We start from the raw sequence: 17,202 nt of genomic DNA on the forward strand, positions 1-17,202 counted from the left end.
ATAGGAGTGTTATTAACATTTAGCCACTTGAATACTTTTGCCACTGGAATGAGCACTAGTGGTAGAAATTCTGTTCTTATCTGGCACTGGAAGAAAGAAATTAAGAAAAGTGGCCCACAACCTGGGGTGTGTTTACTATATTATCAATCACCTTATATTCTTTAGTGATGAGCCTTCTAGGTTGGGGAGTGGGGTGAGGAGAGAATAGAAAATGAGCTTAGAGATACATGAGGCTGAAATCTTACTCACTATAAAATAAGTTCTTTAGCTTTTGCAGTCTGGGTGTAATATAAACTGTTCGATGTTGATAGCTATGTTTATAACACTATGAGATAGACTGCTTTTTTCCTACTGGACGAAAATGGGTCCCAGATGCTTTTTCCAGTTAGACTACTCAGGCACCTCTGGGCTGAGCTCCTTACCCTTGGACAGATGCCAGGTGTACTCCTGAGTCTCAACACCAGTGTCATAAGATGTATTCTATGATCTCTTTGCAAAGAGCTTTTCTGCCCTGATAAACAAGGCTGATTGGTAGTTAAGATAACACTTCTGTTTGTTTTTCCTAGCCTTTGTTTCTTTCCCTTGGAAATGGCACTCATTTGTTAGTGAAGGGCTGGGTGGTCCCTTGACCCTTTATTTGGAGCAAGAATTACTTCTCCTCTACCAAAGAAATGAGATAGGAATCAAAGAGGTCAATGAGAAGCTGACTCACTGTCAGAGACCCTTTGTGGTCCTCAATTTCGATGTCTGTAAACGGAATTCTAAGACCTATTTCACAGAGTCGTCCTTGGCATCTCTACTTCTCTAAAGTCTCAGCCATTTTTTAATGGTCAGGTCTGTTCTTTCCTCTTCTATGTAGTTTGTTGTTTTTCATATATATCACTTCCTGGAGCCTTATGGTTCTTAGAATCGATAAGTTAATTCCCACTTAATTATGTTCTAATTATTAGAATAGAATTATGTGAGTTAATTTGATCAATTTGGGTAGACTGTGAGCTTCATAAGGGGAAGTTCTGAAATTATCCCTCAATATCCCAGGTTTTCAAATATAATGTATTTAAAATAACAAAAATAATAAAGATAACAAGTGACAATTACCACTTAATGACTGTTATGACCCAAGTACTCTGCTGAACTCTTTATGAACAGTCTCTCATTTAACAACCCTATGAGGTAGATATTACTAGGCCCAATTTACAGATGAACAAACCATGGCTCAGAGATTAAGTAGCTTGCTGGAGTCCAGATGTAAATCAGCAGCTGGGATTTTAACCCTCACATGTCTTACTCCAAAGCTCTTTGCATTACTGACTGATGGGCGAGGTCCAAGGGCCCATCTTCCCACCAAGTCTGCCATCCTTCTCTTGTAGTCACGGCATGAAAGGGACACAAAAGAGAGATAGGTGTAGAAACAGATTTTATTAAGACAAATTACACTTATTACTTCCTTTTTCCTTCCTAAATGCCTCACCATCAAGGACTGATCTCATAACATTTCTAATTCAGGAACAGTCATTTCACAAATCAGACACATTTCAGAGATAGAAGGAGAGAGAATCTTAATGCCAGTGCCAGGCAATAGATAAAAAGGTGTCTCCTCCAGGATCCTGGGATGACCAGTCATTCCTACCTAAACAATCAGTTCCCTCCACCTCTCCATTCTCATCCTTCTTTCCACCCACCAATAGTATCCAAATATCAGCAGAGGAGCTGAGATGGACAGATGAGGCAGACGCTCAGCCTCCTTCTGAGACTTCCCCTTCTCTGTCTCAATCTCTCATGCCTATCTGTTTAGGCTGATAACACCAAGACAGTGAGGCTCAGACCCTCTGCTGGGCCGCTGAAGAGGAGGGCAAGAATACACATTTCTCTGCGGTTCCCCCTTTCCTTATTTCAGGACTCTGATCCCCTTCTCCCCTCCCCCCCCGCCCCATAATCTCACACACACACACACACACACACACACACACACACTTAAAATGTAATCATCTCTTTGTAAGTCTCAGTATTCAATTCTGAGCATCCTTTACCTTCACTCAAAATGGCAGCCACCCTATATGGATCCAGTGAATAGAGAAACCAGGCCAGTCCCTAAGGAAAGCAGGGCTTTTCTGCAGCCCCGCTTAGCAGTCTCATTAGGGGTATCAGGGAGATGTAGGAATCTCTGTGCTCTTTAAATAAGGAACCTGCCAAGAAAGCTAGAGATTCCCCTACTGCTTACATGCCCCTGCTAAAGCTTCTAGGGAACAAGCGATCTGGGGCTGTCATCACACCTCATCTTGGCACTCTAAGTTGGCAGTCAGCAAGGGAAATAAATAGGAGAGAAAAATAGTTTTCCAGAGTTTTCTCTCCTTTTTTATTTTCATCTTCACAGCAGAATTATTTTTTCCCAAGAGGAATACGAGAAGCACAATGCCCTCTTTGTTTTAATAAGACTGGGGGAAATTCCACTGGCCTCAGTGGCTGGTGATCTGGTCAGGATCCGAGAAAGGATGATGGCTTCTTGGGCATTTCTGTTGATAAGGTCTTTAGTGGAGCACTGGGTGAACAGCCAAGGGAGGAAGAGAAGGGATGGTTTCTATCATCAGGCTGAACTGTAAAGGCGCTGCAAGATGACAGGTGGTGGCAGGAATTCCAGTGGAGTCTGTGTGTACAGTCACTCCCTAGAGGATCTGGCACCCCCATGGGCTGTGTGTACACCCTAGTAGGAGGAAAGACTGCAGCATCAACAAGGGAGGACATTTGCCTAAGATACATACCAAGGCACTTGTAAAGTTGAGGCTGCTGATCAAGTTCTAAAGACCCCTTTTAAACACTGGTAGAAGGAGAGGCAGCCAAGGGCAGACCAAGGCCATCTCACCACCACTCCAAGGAATGACCCATGGAGACAACAGATTCAAGAGCACATCTACTGGAAGTTCCCTGATTCATGCTCTCTATTGGCTGGGAATTTGGGGCTTTTCCTTAGGAAGAGGGAGGGTAATTGGGTCAAGGAAGCCATAGAGACTTAGAGAACACATCTAATATATTGCTGGTACGTAGATTCTGTCTCTCTGGCTATCCCTTCCAGACCAGGTTTTGCCATAGTTCCCTTCCCTTCCTCTACCCTGTTCAATGAGTAATCTGAAAGGCTTCATTGAGTTTACTGGGTAGAGGATGGGAAGGAGGCAGCAATCTGGGTGGGTAGCCATGTCTCTGACTACACTCACAAAGCCCTGGTTATACCTTCTGAAATTAATAAGCAATGTCATTAAGACCCAGGGACCAAAAGGAGCACAACAATGATGAGAATGAGGAAGCAGGGAGTAGAAGGGGCACATCTTCCCTCTCTGAGCCTCCTTCATTCCCAACTGGTCCCAGTCCTCCCATGCTGGAGGGTCACACTGATAGGTCATCTGACCTGGCCCTGCTACTGGCCTTGCTAAAACGACGTTTGTCGCTATGGTAGCCATGGGAGAGTTGCTGACCTGATGAGACTCCGTTTAACACCTCAGGCTTCTGGCCATAATGAATGTGGATGAAACCCTCCCCAGGAATCTGCTCCTGGCCTTGCACTTGCTCAGTGGCCAGGTTGTCTGTGTTCTGCTGTGAGGCCACATTATTACTGAAGGGACTAAAGAATTTTCCCCCAGGGCCATCCTCCAGGCACTGACTGAAGTCAGGGGGTGGCGTGCAGGTCTGGACTATGCCCCCAGAAAGGCCAGGAAGCTGACACTTAGCCAGGTCCTGCCCCGACTTGAAAAAATGCCGTCTGGTCTTCTTCCAGCCCAGGTGGTAGAGTTCGGCCAGGCTGAGGAAGAGGGATAGTCCCGCCACAGCCAGCATAAAGACAATGAAGACATTCTTCTCCGTGGGCCGGGATACATAACAGTTGACAGCGTGGGGGCAGGGACTCCTGCGGCAGACGTGCAGGGCTTTCAGAAAGATCCCGTAGAGAAGGTACTGGCCCACAATGAAGGCCACCTCCATGGTGGTGCGGATCAGGATGCTGCAGACATAGGTGTTGAGCAGAGTGCCCTGGAGCACAACCTTCCCATGCACTTCCTCCCAGCAGGACTTCTCGGCTACCGGGTATTCATAAGACCCAGCGCCCTGGACCCCTTTGGCCCTCTCGGCCTCCCGTAGCTTCCGCTTCTCTTGCATGCGCACCGAGTGCATGGCGTGGCCCATGTACGCCAGAGAGGGCGTGGAGACGAAGATGATCTGCAGCACCCAGTAGCGAATGTGGGAGATCGGGAAGGCTTGGTCGTAGCAGACGTTCTCGCAACCAGGCTGAAGGGTGTCACACTGGAAATCAGCCTGCTCATCCCCCCAGGAAGACTCGGCAGCCGTGCCCAGCACAAGCATGCGGAATATAAAGAGGACAGTGAGCCAGACCTTGCCGATCACCGTGGAGTGCTTGTGTACTTCCTCGAGAAACTCTCCCAGAAAGCTCCAGTCGCCCATCTTGGCTCAGCTAGGGTTCAGACGCCAAGACTTCTGCTAAGCAGGAGAGAGGAAGAGAGAAAAAGAGAGATGTTTCTGCAGAGGTCCGGAAGGTCCCATCCTGCTGTGGGATTCCCGTGATCCGTACCGATGTGTTCTTTAAGAAAGTGCAACTTAGAAGTCAGATGTACCCAAAAAGCTCTCCTTTTTATCCCCCCGGCAAAAATTAAAAGAAGATTTGACATGGTCATATTAGCAAGGTTAGAGCATGGCTCCCACACTAATGGATCTAGAAATTAACTGAGGTGTATTCCACAATGTGCATTCTATGCTCTTACCCTCAGAGATTATACTTCGGGAGGTTTGGGATGACCCCCAGTAATCTGGATTTGCAACAAGCAGCCCAGGTGATTCTGATGCAGGCAGGGTAGGGACTGCATCTAGAGAAATACCAGAGTAGTAGGAAAAACACAGTATCGGAGTCTGCAAATGTGACTCTGGGCATTAACCTCACTGAATCTGTTTTCTCTTCTGTCAGATGGGACCAAGAATAGCTACATCAGAGGATTTAGGGGATCAAATGAGATGAGGTATGTGATATGCTGAAAATCATACTATAAATGTTCCATATGTTTGAATGACTGTCAGATGGAAAGGAATTTTTTTATGACTCCTGAGGGCATAACTAGGTGGAGGAGGAAGGAATGAGGTTGGGAGTGGCAAATTTGGCCTCTCAGAAAGTAATCTGAAATGATCAGAACCATTCAGCATGGACCACCTATGTTGGAAGGTAGTGAATAAAAAAGCATGCTTCAGGCCCTGGGCTCCAAGCTGGGGCAGTCGGAGGTGAGGGCCTCAGCCACGCCCCCCCCAACATCTGCATCCAGCCCAGTGACGACCACCAGGTCACCTCCAGAAGTGCCCTGGGCCCCCGGGTTGGGGGGGCCAAGGGCCTCAGCCATGCCGCCCCCCCACAGTCCACATCCAGCCAAGCCACAACTGAGCTGCCACCAGAAGCCCCCTGGGCTCCCCTGCTGGAATGAAAGGGGTGTCACAGGCCTCACCATGTCCCCCCTTCCTCTTCCTCCCACACTATCTCCCTTCCCTTTCCCCTCTCCCCCTCCCCCAACTGCTCCACAACATCTTAGAATGTAAAATAATAATAATAATAATAATTAATTAATTTTTTTTTTTTAGAAAGCATGCTTCAGTCACACCAGCTAAAGGTATTACAGATGAGTGCTCAGCTCCCCCCAGCTGGTAAGCCACAGGCATTGTGGATCTCCCACGCCTCAGTGCAGCACAGCCATTCTAACCATACAGCTCAGCTTGCCCTGCTGCTAAGTGTTCTGCTTACAAAAGGTACCCACACACAGACCTGCTCACCCTCATGTCCAGAATAAATGCCCCAAACCTTTATGTCCTGTACAAAATCCTCCTTCATCTGGTTTTTGCCTGCTTCATCAGCCCATTTCCTACCTGTCCCCATGAGTTCCCTTTGTTCAGCCATGCCAAGTCCTGGCAGATTTCCAAATGTCCTCCTTCCAGCTACCTCCTACATGACCTTTCACCCCTAGCTGAATGCTGTTTACCCTTCAAAACTTAACCTAGTCATTGCTTCCTCTAGCTTTTCCTGCTCCCTCAAGCGGAGCCTCTTCAGCTCCTGTGGTGACCCTAGGGACACTCACTCCTCTCCCAGCATTTGCCACCACGTTTTGCAGTCCTCTGCCCATCTATGTTCTTCCAACAGGGATTGTTTTTTGAAAATAGAGATTGTCTTTTTCTCTCTATCATCAGATCCTAGCCCAGAGTAGGCACTTAGGAAATCTTAGTTGAATGAAGGAAGGAGAGGGTGATAGGCACTGTTATTTCCTACCCAATGGTAAACCAGTTTGTTATTCCTTGCTGACCTCCCATTAGCAGGTGAAAAAGCCAGGTACCACTTTCTCAGTCTCTACTGCAGTTAGTTCTGGCCAGTGAGGTATGTGGGCAGTTTAGTGTGGAGGGAATGTTCTGGAAAAGGTTTTTCCATCCCCCAGTGAACAGAGGGAGCCTCACTTACAGTCGTCCCCCGCTCTACTGCTTCCTGCTTGTGGACAGGGTTGTGTGAGCCAAGTTGTCTGAAGCTGCCCAGAGAATCTGAGAAATGCCAACCAGTGCCCTGAGGTCTCTGAATCAACTCTTGAATCTCCTACCTCCAGAATTCTTACTTGATGAGCAATAAATGTCCTTAGTGTTTGAACTTTTAAGGAATCACAATCAGCAGGATGACAAAAAGATAGGAGAGAACTGAATATAAATATTCACTTCTTAAGAATCATAAAACCTCAGATTTGGATGGGACCTGAGAGGTTGTCAAGTTCAAACTTTGACCTTCATATTTTTGCTGCCAATGTGCTCCTGGTTCTTATTAGAACATTTTTTATTCTCATGGGAAAAGACAGGGTGGGGATACTGCATTTTGCTTGCCACGCTTCCTTGGCTCCTGAGTTGATGCCTTGACAGAGACCAGCCTCCTGGCTCTGACTTCTCTCAGCCCTCAAGTCCCCAAGCCTGAGAGTATGCAGAATCCCTGGGAATGAGGGAGTATCTGCCTGAGTGGAAAGGATCTTATCTCAGTTCCTCTCCATATCAAAGACCCATCCAGGTCTTGTGGCTTTTCCTCTGATTTTTGATCAGACATCTGCCCCTTTTCCTTGGGTGGTGACGGGCCCCCTCCTTCAGCCTCCAAATGTGGAAAATTGTGGAGCATTTGCTGGAAAGGAAAATGGCTGATTAGATAAGAGTTTGAATGGCCTGTCATCTCTTCTGGGCACGTGTACAGTGTTCAGCACCTTCAGGGTCAGCCACACATGTGCAGTGGCCAGGCTGTGGTGAGTGTCTGAGAGGAAGAGAGAGGAAGAGAAGGGGAGGAATAGAAAGAAAGAGGAGCAGAAAAGGGGAATGACAAGGGGGAGTTGAAAATAAAGAAAAATCATGTCATGGTTAAGAGAAGATGGCTGTGGGGGTTAGATAACAATTTCAGATCTCTCTGACTGTCTACTGAGCTTGCATAAATTATTCAATCCATGTTTCACTTTCCTCATCTGCAAAATGGAGATACTGTTATTTAGCTCCCAGAGTACTATGAGGTGGTGTATAAAAAGCACTTAGCACAGTGCTCAGCATATAAGAACTGAATAAAAGGCAGCCATAACTAGCAAAGAGAGTAGTGGGGGAGGATGAGAATAAAAGGAAGAGAGAGAAAGAGAATAGAAAGTAGAGAAAGGTGCATCACAGAGGAGAAGAGCAAAATGCGGGAAGAGCAGAAGGGGAGAAAATGAAAGATGGAAATGGAAACAAAAAGGAAGCAAAAAGAAAGAAATGTCATATTCTTCCAAGATTTGGAACAAGTTTTCCACACTCAATCCCTGAAGACTTTTCCCTTGATCTTCTCACTCTGTAACTCATTCCTTACAAGTACCCAGGGAAATATAAAAATAGCTCCAGGCAAACAACATGCCGCTTTGGTCTGCCAAGAGGCTTGACTGCTGACTCCCTCACTTGTGGTCCAAGGAATCCCACCTGGAAGAAGTAAAGCACAGGTACAAGAAAAGAACATCTTGGAAAACCAGAAAGACAGTATTGGGAAGGATGTCTCAGTGGGAGGGAAGAAGACACTAGCTGAGGCAGACTCCCAGGCCCTGGCAGAGGAAATAAGGTAAAGGACCTTTCATTTATGACTTCCTGCTGACACTCAGGCAAGGTCAGAGAAACTTAAAATTGCTACGGTGAACCAGCCGCTCAGTTTACTATGTGAAAGGTCCCTTGCTGGCGTCAGTTTTCCAGCTACATTGGCTCCCTTTGGGCTCCCCCACCTCAGCCAGAGAAACGTGTAGATTAGATACTCAGTGAGTTTACTGGGTGTATAGCATATAAAATGCTTTGTAGATTATTATCCATTTCTCGGCAGGAAGTGTGCTAGGAGGGGCAAAGGAAGCTGCCCGTGCCATGAATAAATTCTGTTAAATACAATGGAGTTTAGCTCACTGCTTTAGCTGTAATCTTCACTGGCCTCCTACCGCTGACACAGTCCGAGCTCTTTAAGGTGCCGTTTGAGACCCTCCTGTAGCACAACCTCATCATACCTTTTTTCTACTGTTCTCCTCACACGCTCAGTACTTAAGCTACATAATTCCCCAAACACATCCCACAGTTTCTCCCCTTTATCTTTGCTCCTCTTGTTCCCTTCGCCTAGAATGTCCTTCTTCCTTTTCATGCACTCATTTAATAAGTTTCTTGAGTGGGCACAAGGTGCCAGTCATTGAGGACACAGAAGGAAGGCGGGGAGACGAAAAGAGATTCCCTGCCTCCTGCCTTTACTGAGATTAACTGCCTTTATTTCGCTTAATTAAGGGGAGATAGTAAACACATAATTTTTCAACATGAATAATTGTGTTCTACAGCCCTCTGCAGTGGGTACAAGTTCTGAAATCGTTAAGGCAAAAATGCATGGTCCCTAGGACCTGGAAGAGAACATTCCAACTCTCAAGGTTCTTTACTCCAAAACCTTCAGCATCCTCTTTCAATGTGTCATATCCTGGGACAAAGCAAATTTTGAAGGAGTCACTGGGGAACTTGTTTGGTAATCATAACATAGTGTTTGGGAAAGGGCCAGAAGAAGGATTTTATGTATGGTGAGCATCAATCATTGCATGCCTTAACTTCATGCATTATATGGCTAGAAATAAAACTGTTATTTACATTTCCAGTCCAGTGCTCCACCTTAGGGTGACATTGTGGTCCCTCTACAAAGCCACTGTTTTCAATGAAAACCATTTCAGAGCAACCCAGACTAAGCATAAACTCATAGCCAGATCCTCTTCCTCTGACTCCACAGATCTAGGGTAAAATGGAGAAGTCTTCTAAAAATGACCTCACCCCTCCTTGATGTCTCCTGGACTCTGAAAGACTCTAAGTTACCATCTAGCATGTAGAATACATTTTCACACTTGGTTATATGCTGTCTTACACTTATTCTCCAAAAGTTTCCTGTCTATCAACCAACCCACAAGCAGTGTTTTGAGTCGCTACTATGTGCCTACCACTGTTCTGAGTACTGAAAACAATACATAAAAGGTACCAGGCCCGACAAATATTAGGCACTCAATGATACCTATTGAATTAATAAAATCAGGTATGATTTCTTCCCTCAAAGATTTAACAGCATTTTCCCTCAAACGGGTAGTGAACTTCTCAAAATCAAAAGCCCTGTCTTCTAGTTTGTATTCTTATTGGATTTGGTTCTCTCATTTAGGTACATAATAAATGTTTTCTTAATGACCAAAGAAAATGTGTGATCTAGTAATAAGATTGCATAGTGGTCCGAAGGAGGTTCAAATCTCCCTTTAAGTCCAGCAATGAAAATAAAAACTTATAATAAACAATGTATGAGTGATAACATTCAGGTCATTCGGAACACTTAATGCCAAATTGATCAAGGTTGGTCCTTCCCAGCTACTGAAGTAAAGGACAAGGATACATACAGAGGGTGAGTAACACTTGGGGGCCATGCTGCACGTCAGTAGAGAGGGCTCCCTGGAAAGCTGGTCTAGGGGCACCTGCCCGATGACTGTGGTGACCAGAACACCAGGGAGATGGAAGCCACTGAGCCTCGAGCCGTCCTTCTGCTTGAGAGATAGCCCTCCAGTTGGCTGGGCGGGACTGGACATTGTCTGGAGCCTTTGCCACTATGGGCTATTCCTTCATTGCCTCCTCCCCTTGGATTACTGGGGAACTTACCCAGATTTGACAAAATTAGATTATAAGACCACTGTCTGAGTCAACGACACATGTTCTGGATGATATGTAACAGATCTCTGGTTCTCAATACAGGTCGTTATTCCTGGTAATAATAACAGTCCCCTGGGCTCATGCTGTGATTCCACTCACCATACAGTGGAATGTGGCAAAGGGCAGGGTTGACTTGCTTCCCAATTAAGAGAATTCCATTGTAAAAGGACCCAACAGAATCACTTAAAGCATGGCTTAGACATAGTATCATGTCAGTTTAGTGTAGTTCAGAAAGTGTTTATTGAGCTCCTATGCTATGTCAGACATCAACGGTGGCTCTATGAAGTAAAGCATCAAGTGTAACCATCGTCTCAGAACTCCTTCATACCAAATTCATTTGTGAACATTTTTCTGATTTCCCCTTACCTCAATAGTTTCTCCCTGAATGAAATGGATATATGGGAGAATTACATGAGAAATTGGTCTTGATCCTTAGCTGCCTCAAGTAATCTTTATTATCCTTCGAGATTCTCAACTACATCTTCTAGCTTACCCAGAATTACACACAAAAGAACTTGAATCTGGGTGATAATAATAATAAAATAACACTTATTGAGATCTTTCTATGTTCCAGACACTGTTTCTTTATATATGTTTTTTCATTTGATTTTCACAACCATTCGAGGAAGTAAGGACTATTCTCGTCCCTTCTTTACAGGACTCAGAGAGGGTAACTTGAGCAAGATCACACTACTAGTAAGAGGTGGAGTTGGAGTCACACTCTGCTCCTAGCTTGTCTTACAGCAGCTCTGCTAAACTCTTTTTTTTTTTTTTTTTGTCTTTTTCGTGACCGGCACTCAGCCAGTGAGTGCACCGGCCATTCCTATATAGGATCCGAACCCGCGGCAGGAGCGTTGCCGCGCTCCCAGCGCCGCACTCTCCCGAGTGCGCCACGGGCTCGGCCCGTCTGCTAAACTCTTTCTAAGTCACCTAAAGTTCCTTTCTTTGGCAAATCCTTGCCAGTCAAAGGCTGGCCAATTTTATATAAGATGACTGAAGCAGGGATGTTTGTGAGATAATTGTTAGGACAAGAAGTTGATTATAAGTGGCGAAGGGTAATTCTTACAGTTAAGATGTTCCCCTTTCTTGATTTAGGTTTGGGGTAGCTACTCCAGCTTCAGGAGAAATGGCCAGGCATATGATACAGCCATAACTATTGCACTGGGCAGTGTAGGCAACTTCATCAAAATGAGAAGTCCATTGGGGCCTGCATCCCTGAAGCTTGATTACTATAGAGGGGAGAGGAAGACAGAAATGAGAGAGAAGAAAAAAAGACAGATGGGTGAAATAAAGTACTCACTTTAGTCTTCTTCCTACTCCAGCCAATGGCAGATAATTAACTCCTCTTTAAATTTAATTATTTTATTCTGGCAGGGACAGATTGGTCCAATCAGAGATATCCTGCTGGCAGACTGTTGTTTCAAAGCCAAGGAAGTGGAAGGGAGCAGGCAAAGTAGAGAAACACAGTTATGCTAGGATAAATAATTTTCTTCTTAAAATGTTGGAAGAAGAAATACTGCATGTACAAGGAATGGAGGGGGGTGATGGTAAACAGCAATATTAAATCACAATGAAATATTGGGAGGTCCTTATTGATTACCCTAAAAAAGTTGATTAATACCTATGCAATTACTAATGGAAATTCTATTTATTACAATGCTCTGATTTCTTTATTGTTCCCACCATCTTGTCATAGATTCATAGTGCAGTAGAGCTGAAAGGAACCTAGAGATCAATCAAACTCAGCCCCTTATTTTTACACAAGATGATTAGGATCCAGGGAAGTTAAGTAATAGTAATAATAGCACTAAATTGAGTATTTTCTATGTGCAAAGCATGTTTCAGCTATACTTTTTAACCCTTCCATTAACCCTGCTAGCAAAGTAGTATTGTCCCATTTTCCAGAAGAGAAAATTGAGGTTCAGCGGTTGACTTGTACAGTCTCACAACTGGCAAATGCTACATAAGGGACTTGAACCTGGTTGGCCTGGCTCCAAAGCCCACACTGTCTGTGTCTCTGAAAAGGGAAAGAGAATCAAAGAAGCCCTAGGACTGACAGATGATGACAAACCTACGACCACAACTTAGTCTCTTAACTTTGTGAGCAGGGTTTTTTCCAGTTTACCTCATCTCATAAGAGGCCCACGGTTTTTCCTTTTAGCTTCTGACTTCTTGGCTGGCCATCTCTCACATATGCTATTCCTAGAATTAATTATTACTTTGGGGCCCTCAGCCCACAGTGCTCAGGATTCCCAGACTTTTCAGCATCTGCCACCATTTGGCCAGAATTCACATATAGAAAGTTATTTCCTTTTTTAGCCAGTAAGTGTTCTTGGCTGCGGCAGTGTCTAGTGCTGGGTTCTCAGCTGGCCAAACAGCAGGCTCTGGTGTTCCATTGATGTCAGATCATAATAAGAACAACAGAAATAGCAATAGTTAGGGGGAGGGACTCATGATTTCTAAGAAATAGTGGGGCTAGGACCCTGTTTGCATCACTGTCTATTTGTGTGACCTTAGGCAAGTCACTTAACCTCCCAGTTTCAACTCGCCTGAAAAATGTGAATGTTTACTCATGGGGATTAAAGAATATGTGAATATGTGGAAACACCTACAACAATAGTAGGCCTTGTTTTGGGGTTTTGTTTTTTTTTTTTTTGTCTTTGCTTGTTTGTTTGTCTTTCTGACATTTCCAATAAAAACTCCTCTTAAACATGAGTCAACTAGCCAACTTGATGCAGAATTTGATAGTGCTGCAGTCTGGTTAGTGACACAGCAAGGACTCCCATGTGGCACTGGTACAGGAAGGTGACTATCAGAGAGATAAGGAAACCATGGGCAATGGGAAGAATGTTAATTTATCTGTAAATTAGTTATTTCACTAGGCATCAAGACCCTCTGGGGCAGGGCTGGGAAAGCAGGGAGGTGCAGGGCCCACTCAGATCAGGCCCCTCTCATTCCTGTGATTGGTCCAGCCTGCCTCCTAACGTGTCTTCAACTCAAGCTTTTGGGCCTGCAGATGGACTTCATATGAGGAGCTGCAGCAATTTTGAATCTGGTCACCAAGCTGAAGTCACACCCACAAAGGGTTTGAAGCAGGCTCAGTTCTACTTGGAAGAGAAAGAGGGGGTTGTCTACTCTGTGATCGGAGGGGAAGGGGCATTTTGACCCCAGCCACCTCTGCCCTCTCCTGAAGTTCTGCCTGATGAAGTTTGAAGGTTGGATTAAGATTCTGGAAGTATCCTTTGAAAATACAATGTTACCATTTTATGAAAGAGTCTCTTTCTAGTCCTAGCTGTGTCTTTGTGACCCTAGGCAAAACATTCCCCCTCCCTGAGCCTCAGTTTGCTCATGTGTAAAACAAATGGGTTGAGCTGGGTGGTTGCTAAGGCTTCTCCAGCTCTAAGTTAGAACATATGGGAGGTTGGTGACTTGCCCAGTTGTGATAGTATGGCAAGTTAATGGCACAGCAATGACACAAATCCAGATTTTATGACTCCCAGCTTAGAGGTCAGCGAAAGTAGTCCCAGAAACAAAATCTGTGGTCATAAAAATCAAGCAGTACCTTCTGAGAATTATATGTCATGGTGAATCTTCATTGTAGAAAGGCCTTTGTATCAAATAAGATGCAATTCAAAGGGACTTGGGCTGAGAACCAGGTGACCTGGATTCTACCTTATTGTTCTGTTGTTCATTGAGCACCTATTATTTGAAAGCCAGTTAAAATACTTTATTTAATCCTCAGAAAACCTTCCAAGGAAGATATTTATTAGCCTTGTTGGCAGATGAAGAAATTGAGGATCAGAGACATTATATCATTTGCCCAAGGTCACACAGCTGAAATTCTAACCCAAATATGACTCCAAAATTCTCAGCCTCTGCCTTCTGCCCTAACCCTAAGTTAGGTAAACTCTGAAGTCCCTCTGTGCTATTTCAGTACCTCTAATTCTGAGACCTCCCAAATCCCTTTCTTTATGAAAGTGAGTGAATTGTTAAATGCTGAATTTTTCTTGCCCATTATTTGCTAATTCACCCAGTGTCATCAAGCTGCAATTTACCAGGCAGTTTCTTTTCTTGGAGCTCTGAAGCTTTCCAGGAAAATGAGCATCTCTTCCCTTTGGCCAGCTCAACCCTTGACCTCAGGTGGGGCGTCAGGGTGCTAATTCACACAGAGATCTGCTGAAATCCCCAGTAGGTGAGTCCTTCCCTGGGACAGGGGGCAGGGCTTGGGCCTTGGATTTCCTGGCCCTGAATACTGTATGTCTTCCAGTTCCTGTCCTGACTGATCCACACACACAGACCCCCTGTCCTGTTTTAACTGGCTGGACACAGAGGTAGGGCAGCCAGTACCCAAGAGGCCACATGACACTGTGGCAGCCCTGTTGGCTGCCTGAGCCCCAGACCCTCCACTGCTTGTGCCCCTACCAGCCAGTAGAGATGATGAGGAGCAGATGGGCAGGTGTGTGTCACTGCCATAAAATAGGATTGTAGAGATGCTTGAATGGAATAATCACAGAGGCTGGGGGAGAGAGAGATGCATGGGGAAGAGAGAAGCTGGGGAAACAGCGCAGGACAGAGGTTAGAGGAGCTCTAGGTGAGAATGAGCAGAGCAGGCTGTTCTCCCAACTGAGATGGACCTGATTCGTGTCATACTCAACAAGTCACTTCCCTTTTCTAGACGTCCTTCTCCTTATTTATCAAAGGAGGAAGTCGGCAATTTAAGAGACTTCTTCCAGTTCTAGCGTCCTAGGACTTTAGGCCAGTCTTAACAGGGGAGCAGGAGGGAGGCAGCTAATAGGTAAGAACAATGACCAGTTTCAGGAGCCCAGCAGGAACACCTCGGGGGGTCCAAGACAGTGGGAGGACAGGGCAGCTGATTCTGTGACTGCCATGACTCTGGGAATGTCATGTGTCTGTGCAAGGGGATGCTCAGAGGATGCCCCTTGGGTGTTCTCTGCTCTGCGTGCTGTGGTCACTGGGACTCCTCACTAGCAGCTGCTGGGTGAGGAAAAGGCCTGGATAGACAGCCAGGGGAACAGGCTCTGCCACCCTGGGGAACCTGGCAGGAGGGTAGAAAGTTCAGCACTGTCCCCAGAGAGCAGTGAATCGGGATCTGGGCTGGGCTGTGCCTTTGGGGGCAGTGGTGGAGGGGACGGAAGCCACTTGGCCTGCTGATGTGCAAGTCAGGCAGGGATGCCTCTAATACCAGCTGTGTCCCCAGCCGCGAGCCACACCACCGGGCAAACGGAGGTGCTGCACTCCACACACTGGCCTTGCTCTCCGTCCTGTCCAGTTTCACTGGACTTGAGGTCTCCTGACTCCCTGTCCGGTGCTCTTTGCACTGCCCTTCCTTCTCTCAGGCCAGTCACACCCCGTTGTGCCAGAGGGAAACAGCCACTCTGGTGATGTGCTGAGGAGTAAGAACCAGGAATCCCTCTATTACGATGGGATGCTGCGAGGGGGAATGAAGGAAAAAACAGAACAAAGGAACAGTACGGATATGAAATCCTCAGACCCAGCATCCCTTTCTCAGTGATTCTGAGTTGCATTTGTTTTTTAACATACGGAAGTATAGCCTTGCACGATGTTGCTGCTGAATGGAACCAGAAAGATCCTTCTACTTCAAATCCCACATTTTACAGATGAAGAAGGTGAGGCCCAGAAGGGGGAAGTGTCTAGTCCAAGGTCACAGCCACTCAGGGGACCGGGTCTCCCAGCTCCTGAGTCTGGGTCCTTTTGTCACATGCTCAGAAGAAAGGTCAAGGAAGGAGCCAACAGGACCCTTTCTGCCTTGTGGTCATCTAGCTCAGGTGGAAAGGAGACCTTCAGTGGCACCTCTCCCGGCTTCCTCTCCGGGTCTCACTGGCCTCTTTCCTCTGACTGTGAGTGGCAGCCCGGATTTCTCACATGCAGCCAGGCACAGCGGGGACATGATACTCTGCAGGAAACTAAGCAGGGAATATTTTTAAACCATCCAACATGCCTTGGGAAGAAAAAAAAAAAAAAAAATCAAAACACTCCCCTAGATGCTGCAGAAAGCATTTCAAAAAAGATTCCACGCCTAAAGAAAGCATCGTAAAACAGTGTTGGTTTTGTTTTTAAAGGGCCAATTCCTCTTCACAAAAGTTCTTGGAAGTGGACTGGTGACCCACTTCTAAGATGTCCCCGGAGCGCTGCAGCTCCACAGGAGGCAGCCTGTCACCCCAGGGCCCTCCACTCACATTTCCCCAGCTCCTTATAAATCAAGTAAGTAACTTATCTGCGGCCTCGCTAAACTTTCTTAATATATCCAAACGTCGCTATCACAGGAAATGCTGAGAGGGGCAGAGGATAAACTCACAGGTACAGAGAAAGCTTTGTTTTTATCTAGCCCAGAATTCAAGTCTCTCTCTTCTGGCTACTTCCTGTCGACTTGTAGTTTTATCTCTTAAAATTCAAGTCCCCCCTTACCTGCTTCTCTTCCTGCTCCCTGGAATTGCCGTTGGCTTCTCCGTGCTCTGGCTGCCTCTTCAACTGCCCACTGTTCTCTGCTCTGGAGCCTGTCAGTTGTTCCTCTTCCACCCTCTTTTTAATCGGTATCTGGTGCTCTCCCTCCTCCCACTTCTTCCTACTCTCTCTCCCCACCCCTTTCTCCCTCTAGATCCCTCCCTCCCCCCTCTCTTTTGCTCCTAGAGTCTTTACGCTCTTTTGAAAAGTCTTCTTCCCTCCACCTCCATGCAGCCTGTCCTCACCTGCTCTCCCAAGAAGGAGGCAGAGCCCTGTCCTCCCGCTGTCCTTGTGGCAGCAGTCCTTGACGTTTGTCCTGTCCCTGGGCTGGCTGGTGCACCACCTCCCTAGGTCTTTTCCTGCCCACCCCTCTGCAGAGCCTCCTCAGATGCCTCAGGCCAAGGCTTTCGGGGGGCATCTGCGGGAAAATTGCAGTGCCCAAGAGATCCCTCTTTCCCATCC

The 17,202-nt window shown here is 46.1% G+C and overlaps 1 protein-coding gene across 2 annotated transcripts; it reads right to left on the reverse strand.

Moving 5' to 3' along the window:
* Nucleotides 1-1,957: 1,957 nt before the first annotated feature.
* GJA5 (gap junction protein alpha 5) lies at nt 1,958-16,825 on the reverse strand. Of its 2 annotated transcripts, none has more exons than XM_063105539.1 (2): nt 16,705-16,825; nt 1,958-4,479 (listed from the first exon to the last, which is right to left on the reverse strand). In XM_063105539.1, exon 2 carries the CDS (start codon nt 4,444-4,446, stop codon nt 3,379-3,381), a length of 1,068 nt encoding a protein of 355 aa, XP_062961609.1. In that variant the 5' UTR covers nt 4,447-4,479; nt 16,705-16,825; the 3' UTR covers nt 1,958-3,378. The 2 variants fall into 2 exon arrangements, with proteins under 2 accessions (XP_062961609.1, XP_062961610.1); XM_063105540.1 differs by having other exon boundaries at nt 1,958-4,482.
* Nucleotides 16,826-17,202: the final 377 nt, after the last annotated feature.

This window comes from Cynocephalus volans, chromosome 8, assembly GCF_027409185.1.
Source record: "Cynocephalus volans isolate mCynVol1 chromosome 8, mCynVol1.pri, whole genome shotgun sequence".
NCBI lineage: Eukaryota > Metazoa > Chordata > Mammalia > Dermoptera > Cynocephalidae > Cynocephalus > Cynocephalus volans.